This window comes from Lepisosteus oculatus, chromosome 12 (assembly GCF_040954835.1).
Source record: "Lepisosteus oculatus isolate fLepOcu1 chromosome 12, fLepOcu1.hap2, whole genome shotgun sequence".
NCBI classification, from domain to species: Eukaryota; Metazoa; Chordata; class Actinopteri; order Semionotiformes; family Lepisosteidae; genus Lepisosteus; species Lepisosteus oculatus.
Window position 1 is genome coordinate 36,231,878 of NC_090707.1, and position 24,853 is coordinate 36,256,730.

Consider the following 24,853-nt stretch of genomic DNA (forward strand, 5'->3'; position numbering starts at 1 on the left):
CGCTGTTGACCTTCTCTAACAGTACTTACAGGGAACTTATTAACCTCTGGGTGTGCTTTTAATACCCTATTACTTATAACACCATGTAGGATGAATTATATTGGTCTACATTGGGGTTCTTAAGGTTTTTTTTGTTTAAAAGTAACCCCCCTGCAGGAATGATGTTTGAAAGCTACTGTGAGAAGCCTATAGATATTGAAGAGACTCTGTATTAAGATCTCAAAGTCGTATTTTTTCTTATTTTTCTTCTGTCCGTTTTGTTTTGAAGAAACTGGTGTTCCTCTGAAGTTCTGCTATAAAGTGGTTTTGCCGCCTCCTGTTTTTTTTCCCAATTTCTAGTGACTGATAACAAATTGTCAAGTCAGTAACTGCTGTCTTCAACCCCCCCCCCACACCACACACACACACAAAATCAGCATAAAAACAAAATAACAGAACCTTCTGCCAGAAGTGAATTCCAGAAAAACCTGAAATTGCACAAGCGCTGTGTTGGCTGAAATGCTGAGAATGCCACCAGGCTGGATTCAAGAGCACATATCACACAGCATAACCCTGCTCACACAGATCATGGTCAGCACTTCTTCCCTTTCCTGATGGGAAATGTTCCTTGCAGTGTGCTGCTGTCTTTGCTGAAATGATGTGGAGCTCTGACTAAGCATATCCGATCCAGATAAGAGTGCTCTAACATCGTGTGAAAAGTTGAGGCCACTAAATGAAAGGTGAGGCCAGTTTACTGGGGTTAGTGCCAGGTGCAGTGTTGTATTTCTTCTATTGACGGTTCTCTTCAAATAATTTTATATGGAGACTCCTAATGTTCTGAAGTGGGAGGAATGAAGATGTCTTTAGAGTTCAGCCGTTGTGAAGAAAGGAGAAGGCAGAAGAACAGGTGGCTAAAACGGATCATACCCATCCATCAATTAGAAATACACTTATCTTTGGTACAGGCAGCAACCCAGACCCTGTGAAGAAAATACACTGTAGTAGACAAGCTAGGACCTGAGTAGTGTTCTGTGAGCTGCCATGTCACCAAACTGCCCAAATCGGGTGATAATCACATGTAAATTGAGCTGCCTCAGGAATTGGGAATGTTTGCCGAGATCATAGGCCCCTGCATCTTTATTAACATGTGCAGGATGGCTCATTTGCCTCTTGCAAATTCAGAAGGTTTTTCCCAGTACTGGAGAAGGGCCCACTTCATGACTTCAAAGCGATTTTAGAAGACCAACGTCAAGAAGCAACTCGGCTAAAGGAGACAGATGAAAGATGCAGCAAACAAGATGAGTTTGGGCATCAAGGTGGAACTGTCCGATCGGTGCAGTACGTGGGCTTTTCCCAGTGGCAGGCCTGTGGTTAAACCTGGGCACACACGATCTTGTAACAATGAGAAAGAGCTATAAACGAGGGTTACAAGAGCAGGAACCACAAGTGAGCTCATGTTAAACTCCTTCTTGTCCAGATGACACTGCAAAGGGACTGACACCTGAAGCCTTTACCCCAAGATTGAGCTCTATAATCCGAGTCAGTCAGTCGAGCTGGGATTAGCCAAACGCTCTCCCAGTAAAATGGTGATTCCTGGGGTTTTCCCATCCTTTTTCGATTTCTAGAAAATCAATGGAGCTGAAAATGTTTCATATTTAAAAAGATTTTGCATGAGAGCTTGAGGTGTTTGGAAGTCCGACTTGCTTGACGTGACGCTGGTCTGAGTGAGCTGGCCTGCTATTCCCCTCCAAGCGCAGAAAGGACGTTGACGCCGAGAACCGAGATGTACAGAAACCACCGATTTGAACTGGCGATTCCAAATCAGCAGGTAGGAAAATGAACATTTAAAAAAAAAAATAAATAAAGAGTGCATACAGACTGTATACAACAGCACAACATTTAAAACTCCCTAAAAAAAGCTTTTCATTCCACTTCTCGATAAAAGCCCATGTGCTGACAAAGAAGAGGAGAACGCGCCAGGATGCTCCCTCTTACAGAAGGAAAAATACTTCTATTGTCAGGGAAAGGTTACACTCAAGTGGGAACCGCATCAAGTGAAAACGAAGATAACAGTCTTTTTAGCGCAGTGGAGGATTGAACTGTGGCCGAGAAGCTCCCTCAAAGTGCACTTAATGAAGCCAGAAATAATAGCCATCCTGCCAGGGGAACGACAGAATTTTGTTTGGAAAGTGAAGACAGCTGCAGTAATAGGAGGTCGCTGTAAAAAAACGTATTTATATAGTTACATGTACCACAATGGAATTGGATGATTTGATGCTTTACCACTTGAATGTAATAAAAGCCTTCTTCGGATGTAAGTATACAATAAGTGTCTTACACTTGGACTACAGCGAGAAGCATATATAACATCATGGTTATTCAGCCTGCTGTGGCACGTTTGCAAGCAGTGTGAAGTTGCAGCACAGGACAGGACAATACTGAACCATGAAACGCAATTCAGAGAGGAGTTCCTTTTAATCCCTTTTAATGTTTTTTTTTTTTACCACAATTCAGCAATGCTGCCGTAAGTCCACACCTTCAGCAGAGCCCAGCGATCTCCCCAGTGTGATGGCTTTAAAAAGCCAGGCTGGACCTCACAACAACACGACTAAGGAGGCTCTCAAGCCGAAGACGTGGGGAAAGCATCAGCCGAGTTTGGAGCACAGATGGAGCCCTAAGATTACTAGTTCTGTCACGGGCCCTCAGGGGCACAGCAAAACAGAGTCTGCGCACCACCCGTTGATCAGGCTTTCCTTGGACTGCTGCACAATGGTGTGCCGCAGTGCCCTGCGGAGCAACTGGGATTTTATAGTGCTGTAAGAGAAAACTCTAGTCCACCATCTGAAACACCTGCTGTGTGACTGAGGGTATCACAGAGGCAGGTGGCCTCAGGATGCCCATGTTGGAGGACACTTACATCCAACTTGCATGTTGGATGTTCCTCTCATCATTACAGTGAGGGGGCAAGGTTTACAGCCCAAGTTTGTAGGTAGTTCCAAACTTGGAAGTACACCAAAAAAAAGCCATTTAAAAAAAAATTCATACACCACATTTTTTTTTTTAGAATGCAAAATGTTTCTTTTAGGTCTCCCGGAGACGGTGGTGACAGTCTAATTCCAAAGTAAATAGTGAAGCAAACGCAGCACGAAAGGGAAAAATGACACCACTATCGGTCTTCGTTCCATTCACACCTCCTTAAGTACTGCACTGTAGCGGATTTGGAAATATTCACCCCTTCTTCACTCGTGAGACTCCATGTTTAAATAAGTCTGGGCCCCCGATCAGATGCTGGAGGATTGTGGACCACACACACATACTAATCAACCTGAAATGTTTGCTCCATTTTCAGGAATTACCAGGTACTGCCCTGCCAGCATTTATGTTAAAGCCAAGCTCATAAATAAACCTCTGAAAACGGCCCTATTTTATGCTTCCTGTTGCCTGACGTGGGGTTGTCATGGGTCACACCGAGACAAATAGGACGGTGAAACGCGTACGTTTTAAGTGGAAAAGTAACACGCCAAAAACATTAATTAGCTCGTCTCACAACTCTTTGCCGTGATAAACTGTTTCTCAAAGTTTCCGTGATTCCAGAACGAGCAAACGTACGACGCTCAGCTGGTTTCACACACAAAAAAACCTTTTTAAAGGAACATGAGCTTGCTTGATTGAAAAGGGGCAAGAAAGGGACAGAAAAATGTCAATTGAAACTCTTTGCTGAGTCTAACCAGTTATTCAAGGAATGTCTATGCAAGAATGAGTAAACACTGTAAAAAAATAAGAAATGTAATCCTGATAAGGTTATTTGTTTCAAATAATTCCCTATGTGGAAAAGTAATATGATGTTGTAATATACCTTGTACGAAATATTGCTTATTAGTAGAAGAAAATCTTTTGCTTATCTTGCTTAGAAAAAGAATTTCTTATGCAATTTTAATGTTATTTTTAAAGATTCAGCTGAATAACAATTCAGGCAATGACTGCAGCACCAGCAGAAACCATTTCCAGATGTTGACATCATAATGTCCACAAATAAGCTAGACTACCTTACCTCCTTTTCACCGTCATTTTTAAGTTCATATTGTAAAAAATTCAGGATACTGTATTACACCCCCCTCGGAAGGCAATTTGCCACAAATTATGCTGGAAATAAAGAGATCCACGAGTCACTATTTAAAAGGTGTGGATATTTTTAATAAACTATTCAGGCTAATTTAGAAAGGGGAGTTTTAGAAATACGCATAGTCACGGCCTCAGGTAATGCCAAGCGAAACAAGAATACAAAAGGGGTCAATCACCCAAGAAATCTCAAGTTTTATTACTGAAACTTTACTTGAAGGCCTTTGTGAAAAAGATCTTGGCACAGCTGCATTTGCAAGGACACCCCATGGCTGACATTAAGATCTCGTTCAGCAGGCTTAAATGGCACACAATTTGGCAGTCAAATGACTACCAGCTGCTTGTATTTGTTCTGGTTGTCCCGTGAAGGTGCGCTCGGAGAATCCAATCCTCCAAACGCTTCATTAAAATGTCAGGTGAGGAATTTTAATTAAAACGCCACCGCCAACATTATTTTAGCCATTTGGTGGAGTGCAGATCCTAGCCCACAAGGGCAATCTGTCCAAATTCCGGGCAGCTGTGCCTTCGCCGAGACAATATATTAAACCTGATAAAAGTCACTCAGCCTGAGCTCTTTGTTTTGGGTGGTTCTGAACAAGATCGTACGGCTAAAAACTGCTTAATTTACAACTACTTAGGAAGGAATGAAAAGGTACAAATTCTTCCTACAGCCTTGGGGAAGGTTCAGACCCCAGAGAGCAGGAATTCCATTCTCTGAACTACTTCAGTGCTCAACACAATCAGAGCCTAAAGAGTTGTGTGTGATATTTGCCGAAACTGGTCCCTACTGTACAGACGAAAGCTCATCCTTGCTGGAAGATTGTAGGTGACACCCACTCTAGAGACAAAGATTTCAGCTATTGATGTTGTCTGTATATTGCATGATCATGGCACTTATTCCCTACTGAACATGAAGGGAGCAGTTGACCTCTACTGAAAATGTAAAGATGGCACAAGTTGTATACACAGAGCCCTAGTATGAAAGTGGTTTAAGAAAGAGGAACCTCTAACCTGTAGAAGTGGCCCTGCACTGCAAAATGATCACACACCACATCTCAGAACTCTCCTACCTTTTTGAAAAGCACTTCAAAACAATTGCTGCATAACTCATTAATCCTCTCGCTCAAATGCGCTCAAAAATGCGCTCACCCTGTGGTCTGTGTTGGTCCTGATGCCCCAGTATACTAACGAGGACACTATACTGGAAAAAGGCACTGTGCTTTAAATGAGACGTAAAACCAAGGTCCCGACTCTCTGTGGTGATTAAAATCCCAGGGTGTTTCTTGAAAAGAGTAGGGGTATAACCCTGGCATCCTGGCCAAAATTCCCATCGACCTTGACCAATCACGGCCTCCTAATAATCCCCATCTCTGAACTGGTTTCATCACTCTGCTCTCCTCCCCACTGAGAGCTGGTGTGTGCTGGGTGTACTGGTACACTCTGACTACCATCACATCATCCAGGTGGGGCTGCACACTTGTGGTGGTGGAGGGGAGTCCCCATTACCTGTAAAGTGCTTTGGGTGGGGTGTCCAGCAAATAGATATACAAGAGTAAGAAATTATTATTATTAAATAATAATAATAATAATAATAATAATAATAATAATAATAACAACAATGCATGGTCTCCAATGTGTGCCACAGACCTCCAGCTACGCAGGAAAAAAACAAAACTTTAGTTGTTCTGCCAGCAGCATCTCCAGTGTACTGCAGATTTATCACTCATTTAGAGAAATGAAACTGAAAAAGACACACATCTACTGTATATCAGTTCACTGTGATACTAGAAGCAAGTTCAATTCATTCACAGCCATGAGGAAAACTTGAGCAATATTTTTATAAATCTGAAGTGTGCAAATTTAATGACAATGCCCAGGGCCTCCTGATCATACGAACTCATTGAAATGCACACGATTCACACAAAAAGCCAGACCTGGCTGTTTTTTTGTATCATACAGACTTGAGATGAAAATCTGAAAGCATCAAAATTGTATTACTTTTCTCACCTTGGGCGAGAAGAGTCAATATATTTGCATTTTTACTGTCATCATTCAAAAAGCAGATCTGGCCTGTTTTTACACTTCTGTGTGTCACAGCGATGAATCTGCGTTGACTTTACTACATATCAAGATCAGCTACGAAGAAAATCAGAATTGAATCCAGACTGGGTATAAAATGATGTACAGTATGCACAACAACAAACAGAATCCACAACACACATGGAGTGTTTTTACTCCTGGTGGTTTAGATGCTGTTTCCAATCACCAGACTGCCACCCAGGCAGAGTAAAGAACATGAGCTGTAAACATTTCAAGAGCTGCTACACAATTCCTCGCAGTATACGGAATAATTTCCACACACAAGCTAGGACATGACCTACAGTGGAACGCCTGCTCGGCTTGTACTCCAAGATCCAGACTGAAGTGTTTTCTTCCCTCTGGAAATAAATTGTTGAAGATGATCTCATGGCGAGGGGAGGGAGCTCTGTGATGCTAAATATCTGACATACATCCAGAAAGGAGCAACTGGACATTCCAGGGATGAAGGGGGTGTTCTGCATTGACAGGATAAAAGAACCTCTGTCTTTGATGGGAGAATGCGGTCAACACAGTGGACTTCTTCAGAATGCACAGCAAATCCTGAACCAGGAGGACAAGCAGAAACTCTGTGGAGGTGGGTTTTTAAAACCAAGAACTAGAGGCCTTTGTTTAACCCAAAGGTTAAGTCTGCAACAAAATCTCAGCCACGGTACTGAAGCATCCCTTGCATCTTTCAAGAAACGGCTGGCTGAGATGCTCAAATTAATTAGCAATTGTTAACTCGTTACTAAAGGGGCAAGATGGGCCAAAACAAATCCCTCGTTCGCAACCTATGTAAACCACAAATTAGAAAAGGAATATGCAATGTGAATGGATGATTTAAAAAAAAAATGATGGAGGGTTTCAGAGAGAACAGAGATGTTTTTTTAAAAACTGAACTTGCCCAGAATTCCCAGAAGTCTCAGGAAGTGATTTTCCTGTGGGATGCTTTTTTAGAGGATGGCCTGCATTTAGACCACACACACTCACTGAGGATCAGATCCAGCAACTGGCTGCACTGCAGCAGAAGGCAGCCGATTCTGTTACAAAAACAAAGTCGCTTGCGGCCTCTGAAAATTACCTTTAATAAAAGACGCATGGATTACAACTGATCTCGATTTCTTAACAGCGCAGTATTACAAAGGCAGCTGAAAGGCGGCTCTGCAGCATCTGTGTTGTTAAGAAAACTGGCGGCAACAAGAGGCCGATGTCGAGTACTTCTCTCATGACGGGACCTCCTGGTTCCCCCCCCCTCAAGATCACAGATGCTTTGCAACTCCTTTCGTTGTCACAACGCAAGACTAAAAGTCAGCATGACCTATAACATCAATTTCTTTCCACGCTGCCAGACATGAACACAGTTACAGCTTTACATAACACCAGATAGCAGAAGGGTGATGGATTGTTCCTACGATCAGGCATGGGGCCAACTAACAGCTTCCTGAGAAATACCTCACTGCTGACCTATTCGAGGCCTGGGCTCTGTGCCAAGCGAAACTCACACTGTACACAACTGCACTGCGAGACGTAATGTAGAAACGCGTCCACTTGGCTCTATTTTACACTGCTCTCTTCCCACTGTACCTCATTTCAGTCTTCCCACTGTACCATCAAAAACACAGCCCCCGCCTGTCACAGTTTTTAACTATGCAAGGATCCAAGAGGGACATCGTGGATACAGCTATCGTTTAGGAGGACTTTGCTGGTCTTCAGAGATCTGCATGGAGTACTGACATACAGTAGACATGATGGATGGATGGATGGATTAATTTCCTTTTTTTTTTTAAATTGTATAATGTTAGCATGCCCAAAGGGTTTTGGGCAGCCAGTTGACCTTGGACCCCTAGAGGTATTTTTTCTCCTTTCTAAGGAGTTTTGGGTTCCTCTCCTCCATTGTCTTCTGGTCTTTTCTGTGCTGCATTCACAAAATGTACCGCTACTTGCATTGTTAAGTGCCTTGGGGCAACCTTGTCGTGAAAGGCGCTATATAAAAACACATTGAATTGAATGAAGCAAACGTTGGCCAACCATCAGTTTCGCTTCTATGCAGTGATATAGCCTAAATAACACAATCCCAGTCTCTCAAGACATCTTCAATTGCTTTATGATTAAGGGAGTGCTGTGTTTTCAATGATATCACCTGATTTGGCAGCCCACACAGCATTCCAGCCCTCGACATTCCTCAGCCTAATGAAAAAACAGCAGTGGAGTTACAGCCTTCATTTGTCTTTGTAATTAAGTGGCCCTTTTCAACAACCTGATAACTTCCTGAATGACTCCCAGCGACTTCCTCCCTCAGGTCGCCCCTCGCTGTATAAGCCTTCTTTCCCAGCCAGACACAGCTGCACGGTGTCAACAGGACAGCTTTCTTGGTGTTCTAAAAACAAATACACTCAAGGTCGGGGTATTAATTCAATGTTGCCGGTTATTTTGTGTTAAGCGATACATTTGCCCTCAGCGATAGCTAAAGAAACCTTTTTGGCTCAGTAAACAGTACCAGATTTCAGAATAAAGTAAAAACTACCAAATCATATACTTAATTATTTTGGAATATGTCTTTTTTTCCTTCTAAACTTAAAATTAGAAGAGGTATCCTCTCCTGTTTAGGTCTATGTTAAGCAGATTGTGCTGAGGAAACTGAAATGTAACAAAGCAATAATTTAGAAATTTGAGTTAAATTGGTAAATAACCCTAGTAATGGCAATTCAACTTCAAAATCTTTTAACTCCAAATCTTCTGGCAAATGTTAGTCCCACCTGCAGTCCTCTATTAACCCTGTACGTATATTTTCACAATTGCTCTCAGGAAATTGGAAGCAAATTATAAAAAGACGTAGTGAAAATCAGTCTGGCTTTAAGCAGCAGGGAAATGGAGAAACTATTTTTAATCTAAATAAAGGAAAGTTAAATTTGTCTGCCAGCCTGAGTTCAGCTGTTAAAATTCCACATATAGAGAGAAAACACAGTGAAATTACAGACTTAGTTTCAAAAGCAAAAACCTTGCCCATGGTGTCACGCCGCAGCTTGGGAGAGTATTGAATTAAAAGAAGCTTTTCAACTTCAAGACGGCACGCTATAGAGTTTTAATCCAGAAGAAAAAAAAAACATTTGATTTGAGAGGCCCGCAAATCTGTAGGATTAGCAGGACAAAAAAAATGGGTGTAGTGAAAATCGGGTTAGTAACAACATTGCACTCTCCTCTATGCGATAGTGGAAAAAAATATTCCAAAGGAGCTGCAGCTCTGGACCCTGACACCAAAACCAAACTGAGAGCAGAGTCAGCTTGCAGTCACTACAACAGCAACATAAATCTCGAGAGCAGCCTTTGCTAAAAGCAACAATTCAACATCATTTGCATGCCAGCCGTACCACAAGTGGCAGGGGAACAGACCTAACCTTTAGGTTTTATAGCCAAGCTATCAATTACACTATCCATACAAAGAACTGGTTAAACACTGGTGGTGGCATCTCTTTGATGAGTAGGTGCAAATACCCTATTATCTGTGAAATGAAAAGCTCTGAGGTAATGGGTTTTGCGGCACATTTCAAAAAACGTGACTCAACGGCCCGGCGGATACTGTACGCGATTGGGATATGGGCGCCCCCACCCGCCTTGGCTACTCAAAGTCAAGGTCAGATCTGAGAAACGGCTACATTTCCTTAAGGAGTTGAGCCTTGGCCCCCGGCTGACAGAGGGGACTGCCCTGGCTCCTGAGCGTCTCGTTTCAATCAAATGGCCCGGCCCGCAGATTTCCTTTCGATCGCGGGCTGCCTCAGTCTCCCCACTTACCTGGAGGCCTCCAGACTTTGCGGAGAATGGAGATTCGATACCCAGGGGAGGGGCTGGAACAAGAGCTGGGCAGGACGGGTGTGATACAGAAAGCCAGCGCCAGTCTCGCCATTTGCCGCAATGCAAGCTGAGGATCGATCGGTCAGCTGCATGCCGTTGCGGTTAAAAGACAACATGGACAGGGCAGGGCGATGCGACTGCAGTGCAGTTCAGTCCTTGGAGAATGGAGAAAAGTCAACAGAAAGTTGCAAATCACTGGCAACCAAACTGGTCTTGAGTTTTTTTTTAGACTAGACTCAGAACTTCCATGAACAGCCTGTTGCATCTAACGGGGAAACGCTCAACTTGAATCCCAGCCGTCACTAGGAAAGCTCTTGGGGTGCTGGCAGTTATCACTTGGGCCTCCATCTGTCCTCCGGGTGATACAGGGGCCAGAGATGTTCCTGACACCTTACCTTTCCCCATCACTCCTAACTCTTCCTAACTTTCTAGGCCTGACTAAAAACATCTCTCAGCAGCCACAAAAATCCCATTCAAACAGGAGCAGAGTAAAAGATCTCGCTCTACGGATTCATCGTGCCAAATCACTGATTTCTTGGGATTGGGTAACTCAAAAAAATTTGCAATTTGTTTAACTTACAAGGTGCAAATGAAACAATCGGCTATCCTGCTGAGGGTGGCTAACTATTTAACCCTCATGAAGCTGCAGATTTCAGAAGCCACTGTGATAAATTGTTCCAGTGAATTAGTGATTATGGTGACCCCAGTGACCTTCAATGGAAAGGTTTATTCATTCCTCCCTTGATATGTGCAATTCCACCTTTTAGGAAAAGGTCACAAAGGGAGGATACCTCCAAAAAGCCTCTAATGAAGTCCTGGTGAGTAAATTCCTACAACAGGATCTTAAAAGGGTGACTGTACAATTACAATCACGTCAGGACTGTGTGTGGCACCATGTCAGATCAAGGGCTTGGAGACCAGATACTTTTAGGCTTCATGAAAGCCGAGAAAAAGAGGTTTTACTATTTATAGGGAGACAAACCTTATGACATCTTCGCAATGAAATCTTATCTGACAGCACAGAGAACACTTCTAGTCTTTGGGAAATCATCTTTTAAAACTAGTGAACGAGTTGGCAAAATTCTACGGCTCATTCGCAACACATTCGGAGTTGAGCAGAAACAAACACCCCTCCAATTTGCCCCCAAAATAATAATGTAATGTAATGTTTCTTTATTAGCCCAATACAATTTTTTGCACGAGGAATTCGTCTTTTCGCATACCCCAGCTTTTCTCCATGGAGACACAGACACACAGACAGGGAGAGAAGCTTGGGGTCAGAGTGCAGGGTCTGCCATTGTACAGCGCCCCTGGAGCAGTTAGGGTTAAGGGCCTTGCTCAGGGGCCCAACGGAGTAGGATTCCTCTGCCAGCCACAGGATTTGAACGGCAACCTTCCATAACAGAGTGAAGTACAGGAGAATCGGGTAAGATGACTCTGATAGGCCAAAACCTCCTATGCCTCACACAAGTCATTTAATTTGCAATAGGGTCTTTATCAGTTGCTAACTGCCGGGTTTATTATATGAAAGCAATTGAGTCATGTAGCTCAGTGGGCCCTCCTGTACATGACTAAACAGGGAAGAAAAGAACAAGTCCAAATCTGAGGATTTATGCTAAGCAAATGCTTACAGTATGCTATGCTACCATGTTGATCTAATGTCCTACAAATAACTGAAAAAATGCAATTGAGGTTATGGGCTTATTAACATTTAAAGCTGACAAGCAGTTGGTAAGTAGAAAGAAAATATATAAGATACTCCCTTCGGTGGTGAAGGCACCTTGCAGTGACATCCAGCTCTGGTACGTGTGGACTGCAGTTCAACAGGTCTTACAGGTAAATTATCGTCCCCAGTGAGTAAGGATCCGGAAGCAGGCGTAATAAAGACCAGTGAGGTGAACGTTTTATTCAAAATCAAGTCATTCAAAGCCAGGAAGGAATGAAAAAGCCTGGTGGCCCTCCCAGGACCAGGAGTGAATTTCTGCATTGCAGCCACACAGATTTCAGACGGCCATACTGAGCCCATTCCCAATTTTTAATTTTCCCCTATTTTCAAACATTAAAAAGCACCACCGGTGATGAAACACCCCCCCACTGTCAAAACCAGAACCATCCAAATGTGGGCAGACAAACAGCTCTGGGATAGTCTCACCTGGCAAACGGCTCTCATAGAAACAACTTTAAAACACCATCGCGTGAATTCCATGTGCCACAGTTCTCAACATGGTCACGTACGCTACAACACGCATAACCAAAATAATCCGTTTCGCACCATTTCACACCGCCTCTCCCCTTTGAAATGAAGGTAAGGCCTCCAATTTTACTTTGCTGGTGCCTAACCGTTCAAGGTGTCCTACATATTCTTGCAATGAGCTGACAGGATTAAACTAGAAGTGTACGGAACAGAGCTGGTGAAGCCCGATTTGAACTGGTAAGAAGAAGATAAGATCACTTTTATTAGCCATGTGCAATTTCTTTCATTAGGAATTTATCTTTTCACATACCCTAGCTTGCTCTCCATGAGACACACAGACAGGGAGAGAAGCTGGGGGTCAGAGCGCAGGGTCAGCCATTTATACGGCGCCCCTGGAGCAGCTGGGGTTGAGGGGCTTGCTCAGGGGCCCAACGGAGTAGGATTCCTCTGCCGGCCGTGGGATTTGAACCGGCAACCTTCCAGCCACAGGCGCAGATCCTTGGCCACAAAGCCACGGAACCCCCAAGGGCATAATGAAGAACAAAGGCCTGATGTTCGAAACCACCAAGGATGAGCTTTGGAATAGCATACAAAGTACTATCTTATACAGTTTCTGAAACGTGATGAGGAAGCCAATTTAAAATGAAGCCGTGCTTTCCCGCCTCTAGAAAAAGAAAAAAAAAACTTTGTTTTTATAAAACGGCTCCCATTGATAATTCAAGTGGAAAAAAAAAAACAAGGAATCAGTTCAATGAGAACCATCAGATCCCATCGCGGCCCCTGGCGTCCACCAATTAAACACCAACCTAAAGCCTGAATTGCACTATAAGGGATGATAAATCAGTTCACTGGAAAGGTCTCGGAGGTGGTCTCTGTAATGGAGCTGTTCTGGGTTTTATCATCTCACTGACCCGACACTACATTTACTATCCCACTGCTGATGTATTTGCGCTGATGGAAAGCTCAGCTATGCCGAGCATTACACCCAAGAGAAAGGCCAAGGCATTTAAGCAGTGTTATTTCACAAAGGGAGCAATCCATCAGTTCTGGCCTGTCACCATACATTATCACCCACCTCCAACGTCCCACAAGAGAATTAAAGCAGATAAAGCTTTTCCTTAAAAGCCGCAAACAATTCAAACAAAGCTTGCTCCGAGCACAAACATCAACCTAACTGGTTAGCATGGTTTTAAATGGCCCTGACCTATAGAATCAGCCAACCCCAAACTGCAGATGAATATTCACTGTCGTTGTTCATTTGAGTCATTACTGCATAAAGAACCTTAGAGACAATGACACTGGTTGCAACTACAAATTCAGCCCCATGAACAAAGCTTTATTGATTGCACACTTTAGACCTCCATCTCACTTTAATTGTGATCCATGTGTTAGACGTTAACTGTAAGGGCACTGGAAATGACTGCATTCTGTAATCAATTACAAACAGCCATAAGAAACCTTTTTGTGTCATTTTTATTTTCCGTTTACCACGTCTATGACATATAAATGCAGTAATTAGTATATATCTCCTTAGTTTCAAAGTCCTGGACAAGATACAAAGTACAGTAACACCAGCTCCTGAGACTGAAGCAAATTAAACCAGTCCTTGGAATCGTTTTTTTTACAGTACATTTACGATTAAGCATAAAGCAATCTTATGTATGATACAGCAAGAGGAAGGAATGAAAGCCAATATGATGAAGATTTTAAACATTTTAGGCATAAGAATACAGTCTTTTCACTTGTACTTTCCAGCACTGACCAGTTTCTAACTTTATTGCACAGGTATTACCTATGAATGATGAAACTACTGCTATTCACTTCTGAGTCAGAATCTCACCTCACAGAAGCCACAAATGATAGAAATCCCTCCTTTCAATGGTTGCATAAAATTCAAAATATAGTATTTCAGATTGAATTATAGATCAGATCTACAGGCACTATGATTTCACAGCAGAAACGCGTGCTTTGTCATTTGTGGTTACGGACTTTCAATCCATCAAAAACTCAATCAGGTTCTAAAACGTACCCCTTGGTATTAGCACAGCTACTGTACACTCTGACAGTTGTTGACACCAACTACCAAGGCACTTATAAAACATACCTTTGGAGGATTCGATTTGTAACAAGCAAATGAATGATGGGAATGCAGGCATCCCACTGCAGAGAATTGGCAATCAACACTATTGACTATCTTTTTAGATCACTGAAATGACACCCATGTTTTCAAACTCAAAAGCTATACCAGCAAAGGCACATACTGTAGACACCAAATTTCATTTCCGCATGTGCTGAAGAAGAGAATGAGATGTGTATTGCTGACTATACATGAACTCTGACATGTGAGTAAATGTATCACACTCGCAAAGACCTTTTTGCTAGTTTTAGAATTGATGTTATCACTTATTGCTTAAGGCGGTGTCTGCTGAATGATCACTTATTGCATTAACGAATACAGTCAATGACCTTACTCCAGGCACTCAACTGTTGTGGTTTTTGCTTGGGCGAATACAAATTTCACTTGTTGCTGGTCTTTCTAGTGGGCATCAGCAACTGTTCCAGAACTGAAGGTAAAAGTAACCTGCACTCTCCAAACTTGAGCCCTTTTGGGGATCTTGAAACTGCTATGGTTCATTATTAAAATCATACACAGGGCCCGAAGCGCACTTAAAATGGAGTAAGTGAGCTTTTAAAACCCCTGCAAGCTTTTATAGCATTTTATATCATTTCTACACAACACCACAAACATTCTATTTTAGACATCCTGCTGTGGAATGAATTTCTTGTCATTTTTAATGGCTTATAGCTCATCTGCTAGCTTTTCCTTAGAAACGCACCCACAACAAACAACGTATTCCACTCATGTACTTTTGGATGAACGGAGATCACAAAATAAACTTGCATGTATTATGTAACATGCTATCTAATCACCTCTCTGAAGAAAGCAGTGTATGATTTAATCTGCCACAGAGTTTGTCAGATTTCCCAAAATCCCAATCTGATAAATATTAACTTTTTAAAGGCTTAAAGTTCACATTTGGTCATATTTAAAAAGGAGGGAGAAAGGAACAGTCCCCAGCTCTAATAAACCAATACCGAATCATATTTTTTTAAATTGTAAATCCTAATTACAAATTGCATCCTAAAGAATCACTAATGCAGTTTAAGCTATCTCCAATGAAATCCACAATTTAGCAAATTCATGCAATGCAAAAATCTTCTTAAGCTTAATAATGTTTTGCTTTGCAAAATCGTATTCGGATCAGAAGCGAACTGCAAGATAATACATTCAAGGCCTCTGAGGTTATGGTTCATATTAGGAGAAATGCAGGATAACCAATCTCTCCTGCTGAAGAAATGAAGAACGTGAATATGGGCTCTCTCCAGTTATTAACCCTCTTTAGATCTTTCGAGAAGACAGTTGCAGAACCAGTAACTTGTGTTTAATTAAATAAATACAATTAAGGAGGCTACTGTGCAACTTGACATTTCCACTGTGCATCACTAAAGCACCTTAACTCTGAGAATAAAATCTGTGAAGTACATAGGACTGGAAAATATGCATATAAGAAGTTCTGAACACAGAACAAATTTCTTCAACAAAGATCAGTTCTACAAAAAAACTGCAGTCTCTCTGCACCCATGTTGAACGAACCTGTGTTGAATATTCTGATGTGACTAGGTTGTCAATTGAATATCTGGGGTGCATATAATCAAATACGTAAAAAAAAAATCATATTCATACTTCTCAAGGATTATGAGTGAGATCATTATTCACAGTATAATGATTTAGTTATAATGATTCAAGAGTTCAATTTAAAAAAAGACTTGTGGTAAAATGAATGTGGAAGAGTTTTTTTTTTTGTGGCACGCAATTTACATGCGGCACTTTAAGAGATTTTGACATTTCCTTGCAGTCCTGCCAGGTCAAAAGCCCAGATTCAAAGTTCCGAGACTTTTTATACGGGAAGGACATTCAAGTTCCAGCAGACTACAAAGGATTTTATGATAACATGGGATTTTATGACACATTATAAAAATAACTGTAAAGAACAATATAAGAATGGTTCATGGAACTGGTATTTTAAAAGAAAACATGAATGTGTTTTATTCCATGGGTATGTTTCTCATAGCTAGAAATGGGCACAAATAAACACATTAGACAGTTTGCTTCCGATCAGAAGGTGTTCTGCAACATTTAAGGTAAAAAAGCAGAGATCATTACAGCCTTTTATCCTGTGGTATATACAGAGGGTCGCGGGGGACACATTTGTGAAAGTCTAATTAGCCCAATAAAGAAATATTCCATATCTACAGGCAAAATATTTCCACTACATTACAGAGTGGCAAAAGGATGCTTTCTTCAAGTTAATGGTCTGTGCAGTGCATGTTTGAGCAACAAAATGTTATTACAGACTCCATCATAAATTATCTGCATTTTTTTTTACTCCACTATCTTTTGATCTTTACCAAAGAAAGGTGAATTAAACCCCAATTAGTGTGACATTTCGATGGCGATGTTGCAAATTAGGATGTGATCTTTCTTTGGACACAACGGGACATCGCTAATACAGCACAGCCTGCTTAGATGTGATATTCCTCCATTTATAAAGACTTCACCAGAAGTGTTGTTTTGCCTTTTTGTCTGGTTTAGTCAGTCAGTTCCACCAGCTTCAAATCTATCAAAAAAAGGAGAAAGTTCACGGTTTGTCCTGCAATGTGATGACCCACATTTGGGTTTTCTGCCCAAAAAAATGGTGTATCAAAAGGCGGTTGGGACTGTCCTTGAAGGCATGTTGAATGAACAATAACGTATTCCAAAAAATTACAGCACAAATAAGCTGTTGGTACTGTAAAAATGAATCCTTCCGGGTCATTCCATCGCTGTTGCCTTGCCTCCAAATACAAAGGCTAGTTAAGACCAGGTGCTCTCATGTTATACACCCATCCATTTTCTCACCCCTGTATCCAGTTCAAGGTCACAGGGGGGCCAGAGCCTATCCCAGCAAGCAATGGGCACGAGGCGGGATACACCCTGGGCCGGACACCAGTCCATCACAGGTATGCATACACTCACACCAGGGCCAAAATTTTCCCAGAAGGCAATTAACCTACAAGCATGCCTTCGGATTTCAGGACGAAACCAGAGGACCAGGCGAAAACCCACCTGAACCCAGGAGGGAACATGCAAGCTCCACACAGACAGCTCTCCAGCATTGCAAGGCGCCAATGCTAACCACTGCGCTACCTGGCTGCCTCACTCACGTTATCATACACTCTTAACCTGTGTTGCCTGCAAACATCAACATTGCTGCCCTTAGAATGGTTCAATGCCTAGACTTCACGTAAAAAGGACCCTAGAGCAGCATTAGAAATGCATACTTGTTCCTTCAGCCAGAACAAGGGTATACACTGCTGTTTCAGTTATATTTTGTCCTATTTCCCTCATATTCCTGGCTCTCATACACCCAACTAAGACCCCACAGTCCTAATTTTGCACTTTCAGGCACTGGAATGAACCACCTGCTTGTTTCATTTCCTGTTAAAGTTGAATGCTGGAAAACACAACACTGTCTAAAAAACAAAAACAGATTTCTGGGGGAACATAATCTACAACAACCTAGCAATGTAAATGAAGCAGTACAGACATCCAACCCTCCACCCAATATATCTCAGGAACAAGGACAGTGGTGAGGAGTGAACCATTGTCACTGAAATGAATACCCAAACAAAAACAGACAAATGATCAGAACAACTATTATTGTCAGTATTTTAAACGGGGCATTCTATGAGTCTGGTCTCATGGTACATTAACCTGTAGCACACTTTCAATCAAAACAGTTCAACACTGCAACAGGTTAGAAACAAAAACAAAATCAATTTTTACCAAGGTTTTGGTCAAAAACTGTAGCTGGGCCTGTGTTTTTAAATTCTGTCTTTGAAATAATGCGCAGGCATGAGATGGTGGGGTATTCTACAATACTGTAGGAACTTCGCACAGAAATTTAGCACAACCTGTAGTAGAACACGTTCTACTGAAATCATCTTCTATTTGCACAAGATACATGTGTCTGGATCTTAAAGGAGCATTTGTCCACAATAACCCAGTGTCACGCATGCGTATCACAGAGGTCAATAAAACAGGAGATGGATGAAGAGGTTCAAGAGGAAAAACAGGTGTGTTGTGTTGGAGGGAAGGCTGCTGTACTGTAGCTCTGCTGGGCCTCCTGTTTGAAAAACCTTCTTTCTTCACAACCTCATCTTCTGAGATGAAATCTCTTCATCTTGCTCGCACCTGAACAATCACCACCCTATGGCCCCAACTACAACGAAGCCCTGATCTGTGCGACCTGTTTTCGTTTCGGTGAGCTGAGCTGGAATCACGTGGACTCAACCCACAGTACATGGAATGTTTAAGGCTGGGCACAGGTACACAAAGATGTGTTGTATATATATATATTTTAAAATGTTACAAATAAAAAAAACAACATCGGGTTATGTTCACCTTTACTTTCTCCGCAGTCAAGCTTTATGGTAAAGCAAAAGTACTCTCAGAGCAACGTGAAACATGCATTTCCCTCGAAAGAGCTAAACAGAAACCCCAAGAGAAGGGAAGCAACCCATTTACCTGCTCCAGGAGTTTCATGTACCTCTGAGTTGCCTGTTGAATCAGATCCCGGACTGTCCATCCATCTTTGCAAGGAACAACCACGCCGGTCTTTCCAAAATTGACGGTTACTTTCATCTTCTGGTGATTTCCACTCCCTACCTTCCGATATTCCGATAAAATCCCGATGTTTACAAGCGTGCGTGTCAGTTCAGCCCTGTCACACTGCTCCCTCTCCCCGGCTTCACTTAGCTATCAGACAAGGAAGCAGCCGCAACAGGTGTCATTTGGCAGAAAAAAGAGGTAGAAAGTTAAGTCTAAGTATCAAAACGAAGACGCCAACGCATTAAGAGCATTGAGCTTGAAGCTGCCCTTCGGTACCTTGAGAGTTTTTGTTGTCTTAAAACTATCATAAAATAAATACAAGCCTAGTGAGAGAAAACCGGAAGAAGATTTGTTTCCAAGGTGGATGTATGATTACAATCCCAAATTACGCAAGTCTTCGCAAAAACAATACCGAGAAGTCCATCGGCATTCCTTTTAAGTTGTGCAGTTTCATTTTAGATTTAGAACAGCGTGCATAATAATTGCCATTTTTTTCCCACAAATTTTGCCTCTTCTGATTTTCGAAATGCCGATGGGATGGGGAAAAGCAGCTTCAATTGAAGGGTGACTTGTTTAACCTTTCGGAGCTCAGCTGCTGTTTATCACATCATCAGACTTCTGCCTCATTTTGGACGCTTTACGTTTTAAGGTGAAGGCCTGGAGACTTTGAAGATGGAGCCCATCGCCCCGCCGAACTGCCCAGTTCTCTCCCTCTCCTCTCTCCTTCCAGAATTTCCACTTCCTCCTTTCTCAGATCGACTTGTCCTTTCTTTTTCCGGGCTCCTTCAATCAAGCCCAGCTCGGAGGCAAGCGGGTGTTTTAAAAAAAAAAAATAATAAAAACCCAGCGCTGTAAAATAAATAATCCCACAAACTCGGCAGTTTTCCCTAAAACTCACAAAAAAAGCGCCCCTCCACACAGGACAAGCACTCAAACTCAGGCCACCAGCTCGCACTCCGTTTAAAGAGACAGTGCATCTATATCGCACCCAACTCCAGGGCCGTGTTGTACTCCAGAAAAAAACTCAACAGGCACTGTCTTTAACAAAGTGTTATGGTTATGGCCACATTTTTAGAGACGTTAAAAGGAAAAAAAAAAGCTGATGAAAATTAATGCACTGTACAAAAAAATCACAATCGACTTAAATTTCCCATTAAATTAAAACGAACAGCATCGCATTATTATTATTATTATTATTATTATTATTATTATTATTATTATGATTGTTATTGTTATTATTATGATTGTTATTATTATGGCGGCACAGAAAGTTTTGATTTAAGATCGATACAGTAACACCAAAGTTGTATACAACAAGCAACAACAAAGGAGCGCTCCGCTGCCCTGAGAAGTTAAATACCTGTAACGTTATTTTTTTTTTATGAATCGCGGCAGAAGTTGAAGCTCCCCAGAAGCCGCAAATTAGCCCCTGAAGTCATTTCTGAAACGCAAGCAGTGCCGCGTGAATTACTTTGAAACTTAATTTTCAGACTAATTTAATTCCAGTTGAATAATTAAACCATCGCGCTCCCGTTCCTCGGGAGAAAATGCCTGGAGGCCAACGCGTTTTATTGGGTCCCGTTCAGATGCCACAAATCAAAACAAAACGTGCACTGGATATACTGTATATGTTTTTTGTTTTTATTATTGAGGGCACTAGAAAGGTTTTCAATTGAATTTCGCTACATACCCCCGCGTCCTGTAGTGTTTGTACAAAGATTGTTCGGCAAGATTTATCGGCATTATTCATTCATTCCTAACTGTTGCAATACTTCATTATGATGGATGAGTACCCTCCTAATTCTTGCTGAGCGCTCATTTACTTTCAGGTCTCAACTCAGAAATACCCTCGACGCTCACTGAAAAGCTCGCTGGTGTCATGCAAGAGGGATTGGAAAGGTGAAGGAGTTTGTTTACCAAATCTACAAAAACTGAAGACTTCGCTCGAATTTAAGGCTTGCCTGGGCATAAAATTAAGTTCAAGTTAAAAGTCTTATTTGGTTAATTAAACCCTTCTTACATTAACTCTAGCAAATGTTGGCAGATGATACAAAAAATCCCTTCTAGCAGTTAAACATTAACCTAATCCTCAAAGGGAGCGTTTGTTTATCCATTTAGAATGCCTGTCCTGTCTAAATACCCCTCTTTGTTTTATACGATCTTGCCGATCTAAAGTTTGTCTCATTGCGACAGGTGAAACAATTTCTCACTTCTTCATTTGATCTGTTTCTGGCACATACTTGCTCCTACGCATAATCCATATGGGCGTTTTAAGTATTCTGGGGGATAAATTGAGTCTTCCCCTTAATGTGATACACTTTGTAAGAAAAAAACAATGCAATAAATGATTTATTAATTAATCAGTACATTAAATATTGTGGCGACGCACTGGTATCCCATCCAGGGTGCATTCCTGCCCTGTTCCCTTTACTTCCAGGACAGGCATTCGTTTTTTTTCGTGACTCATACCAGGAATCAGTAACTTTCTGATGATGGATGAAGGAAACACAGTATGTGACACGCAGAACGGTGACTCTCAAATCCTTTGGCCTCCGTTCGCTTTGAGAATAAAACAGTCACAAACCGCCACACACACAGCAGAAATAAATAAATGCCAAATTTAGACTTAAGATTTGGAACCAAGCAGATAGTTTGCTCTAATGTTCAGTCAATGACACAAAACCACACAATGTTTAATTATTATAGATCTATACAATGCTAATGAATGAAGAAAGCATCCTTCAATATACAGTATTTTTTGCATTTTCCTTGCAAGGGAAGTTCCCAATTAATAGGAAGCCCTTAGTCTTATATAGCGCTTGGCTATATAGCCAAGTCAAAGATGGGGATTATTAGGAGGCCATGATTGGTAAATAATCTGCAACAAAGTTCAGAAAATCTGTCTTTGCATTAATATCACAGAATGATGTGATATTAGAGAATGATGTACAAATACCCAAGAAACAAGAAGCATCAATTAAAAGGACAATACCACATTTATTTCAATATGTAACTGCAGTGATATTGGTAACGTGGGAAGTGCTAGTTACAGTAATAGTGTAGGAAAGATTAGATAGATAATTTATTGATCCCGTGAGGGAACTCGTAGTGCAACAGCAGCTTAGCACAGTCAACACAGCAACAGTGTAACAAAATGCTACAATAATACAACAATACAATACATTTAATACAATCAGTACAGTCACTGAGAAGTGCACTAAGAAGTGTTGCTCGCAGTCCAGAATATACAAAGAACAAGCCAGAACACTACACAAATATATATATATATTTATATATATATATTGCACAAGTCCCTGGTATATATTGCACACAAAATACATTACAGTCTGTATGTACTATGGGTTTGAAATTGAATTTAGTACAGAGGTTTGTTAGCACGGATTTCTGAGTCACCGAAATAGTGCTTCCAGTGTGATATTCAGGTTATGTATTGAGTGGAATAGGGAGTCTGTTGGCTCTTTTTTCAATAAGCACCTCGAGTACATCTCTGAATGTGTACAATGTCTGCAGATATCAGTACCGTGGTGCATTTGGGGATATTGGGCTAAACAAGTACAGTTTCCTTCAGTTTGCAATGAGATGGAGCAGAATAATGTCTGAAATGAGGGTAGGCCCAAAAGTTCATGTGCACAATGGGAACCTGAGTAGAACACTGGAAATAAAAGAATCTAATTTATAGAAACTTCCATCTTCTCAAGCTGAGCATTAAGATGTAACATGTCTTCAAAAGGTATCTTTCGGTGAAGCTTCATTTCACTTCATATCACATATAATCAAACTCCGTTCTTTTTCAGATTTTAGATGCATACGATGAGTAAATCTGTCAACATTCTGATGCATTTGAATGGTGAACAACTAGCAATCTGTATTTCTCCTGCTCAGTACTGAAAGCACAACCCTGATGTGTTAGCACGCTTTTAAACTAACGATATTTACAAAACACAAACAAACCGATTTTGATATTTTGATGATCTACTTTTTATCCTTGTGTGACAGAGCAATTTCAAAAGAGTGTTCATGTTTGATTAAATGTTTGATTAAATGAAGTTTGATTGTTTGTTTGATTAAATGATGATGGAGCGTTAATTTCACAATTAGAAAGGAAAGAACAATTAACAAACAATAGGAGGCTATTCGGTCATTCTTATTGATCTCATCCAGTCATACCAGGGAATTCGCTTCAATGGCAAGGCATGAATGTAAAAATAAATAGCTAATTAATAGAATGCCAGTTTTAATTTAAATAAAACACCCTATCCCTCTTCTAGACCTAGACTTCAAATAAGTCAAAATTACAAGAAAATAAAAGAAGAAACCAAACTTAATTGTAGCATTTACAGTAGGCGTGGCAATGTTACAATTAAATTATTTTCTATTCTAGTCCTATGCTGACTTTGTTTTATTTGATCGTGGTAAAATGGTTATTGGGCCATATTTTCCGAAGTTCACTTGTTGGAAGGTTTTCGTTTTCCACTTGGCTGCCGCTTGAAATTTACTGGGTTTAATGCCTTCTAAAACAAAAGGACAGCCTGCAGTTTGAAAGTAGTGTGGCTTTTTGAAGGACATGGATCTCTGCACGAGCTACTCGCCATACTCACTCAGAGCCGGTCCCAAAACACAGGGGTCACTATTCTGTCCAGGGCCTACTTCAATCAACACCTTGCAAATAAAAAAATGAAGTGGCTCACCCATTTCCTCAAGATCCCATTGTGAATGCTCAGTGCACTATAATTAATTTCCGAATCTCTAATCCCCTTCACAGTGGTGATTTATGGTTATCCACTCTTGCATGAAACCCCAGTGCACTGGCCTTCCTGCAGATTTTTAAATTGTTCATCATGCTCTGTTCTCACCCCATCTCCCCTTTTACCCCCGTGACTTTTTATTCCACAAAATAGCCCTCTGCCCTATTTCATTTCCCTATCCAGGCAAGTGGCAGATTCCAAATTCAAGCAATCCCCTTGGCGGTTTCCAGCAAACTCAGCGAAATGGGGATTAGCCACATTTTACTTTGAATGCATTGTATGTGAAGGCAAATTCAGTTCAGCTGTAGATCTAACTGAAGCCTCTCTCTCCAGCACCAGAGTATGAGTAAAAGAGCTCTTGGCAAATAGCTGTAGTTGCAATATGCCAAAACAGACAGTAACGGCTTTCGCGTTCGCCGTCAATCAGAATCAGAGTAACCAGGAAGAGAAAACGTGGAGACAAAATGTCAAATTGATACCTTTCTATGATCCGGCCATCTGAGGTTTTGTGAAGGGTTGAAGGAAAAGGGTGGACAACATTAACAACCAATGCAGCAATGAAGTCCTGTGGCAATGTAGAAACCCCACTGGCCACCTCAGGAGGTAGCAGATCTTTCCAATATTCCCCACAGTGCGTCTGTGACCTTTTGCCAAAGCCCCGGCACAATGCCAAGCCACCGAAGCCAGTATCTGTGGTTGTGTGCGCTCCAGATTTGGGCTTAGTACCTGTTGCAGTTGCACTACAGCATCAAAATGTGAAGGCTGGTCATTTTAAAATAGATGAGCTCTGTTAGGGTCTAAAGCCATGGCCAACATTAGCATCTTTATTAGTTTTATACAAACAGACTTATACTGAAACAATTGTTAATAGTTAAAAATGAAAGTTTTTAGAGAGACTGTATGATTTTAATATATAACCTATACTCATATTGTGGTAGGCCTAGGTGCAGGGAAACATAACAGGATCCCTAAATATGTGGGTCTAAGGAAAAGAAACTATAACTAAGGGTATAAAAGCAGTGCTCTTTATTTACAGTGCAAAGGAAATAAACAAAAAAACACAAAACAAAAGCCTAGCTCTGCTCGAACTAGACTTCGTCAGTCCCTCAGTGATTAGTAACAGGGCAGCACTGCTTCTTACCAGCTTCTTACAAC

At 41.3% G+C, this 24,853-nt stretch overlaps 1 protein-coding gene across 3 annotated transcripts in view; it reads right to left on the bottom strand.

The window, feature by feature from the left end:
* Positions 1-19,886, bottom strand: part of pard3bb (par-3 family cell polarity regulator beta b) — a 313,361-nt gene extending 293,475 nt beyond the window's left edge. For all 3 annotated transcript variants that reach the window (XM_015359593.2, XM_069196274.1, XM_015359591.2), the window contains exon 1: positions 18,849-19,886. In XM_015359593.2, coding sequence (XP_015215079.2) covers positions 18,849-18,965 — 117 coding nt within the window. In that variant the 5' untranslated portion in view covers positions 18,966-19,886. The remainder of the gene's footprint in view (positions 1-18,848) is intronic.
* Positions 19,887-24,853: the final 4,967 nt, after the last annotated feature.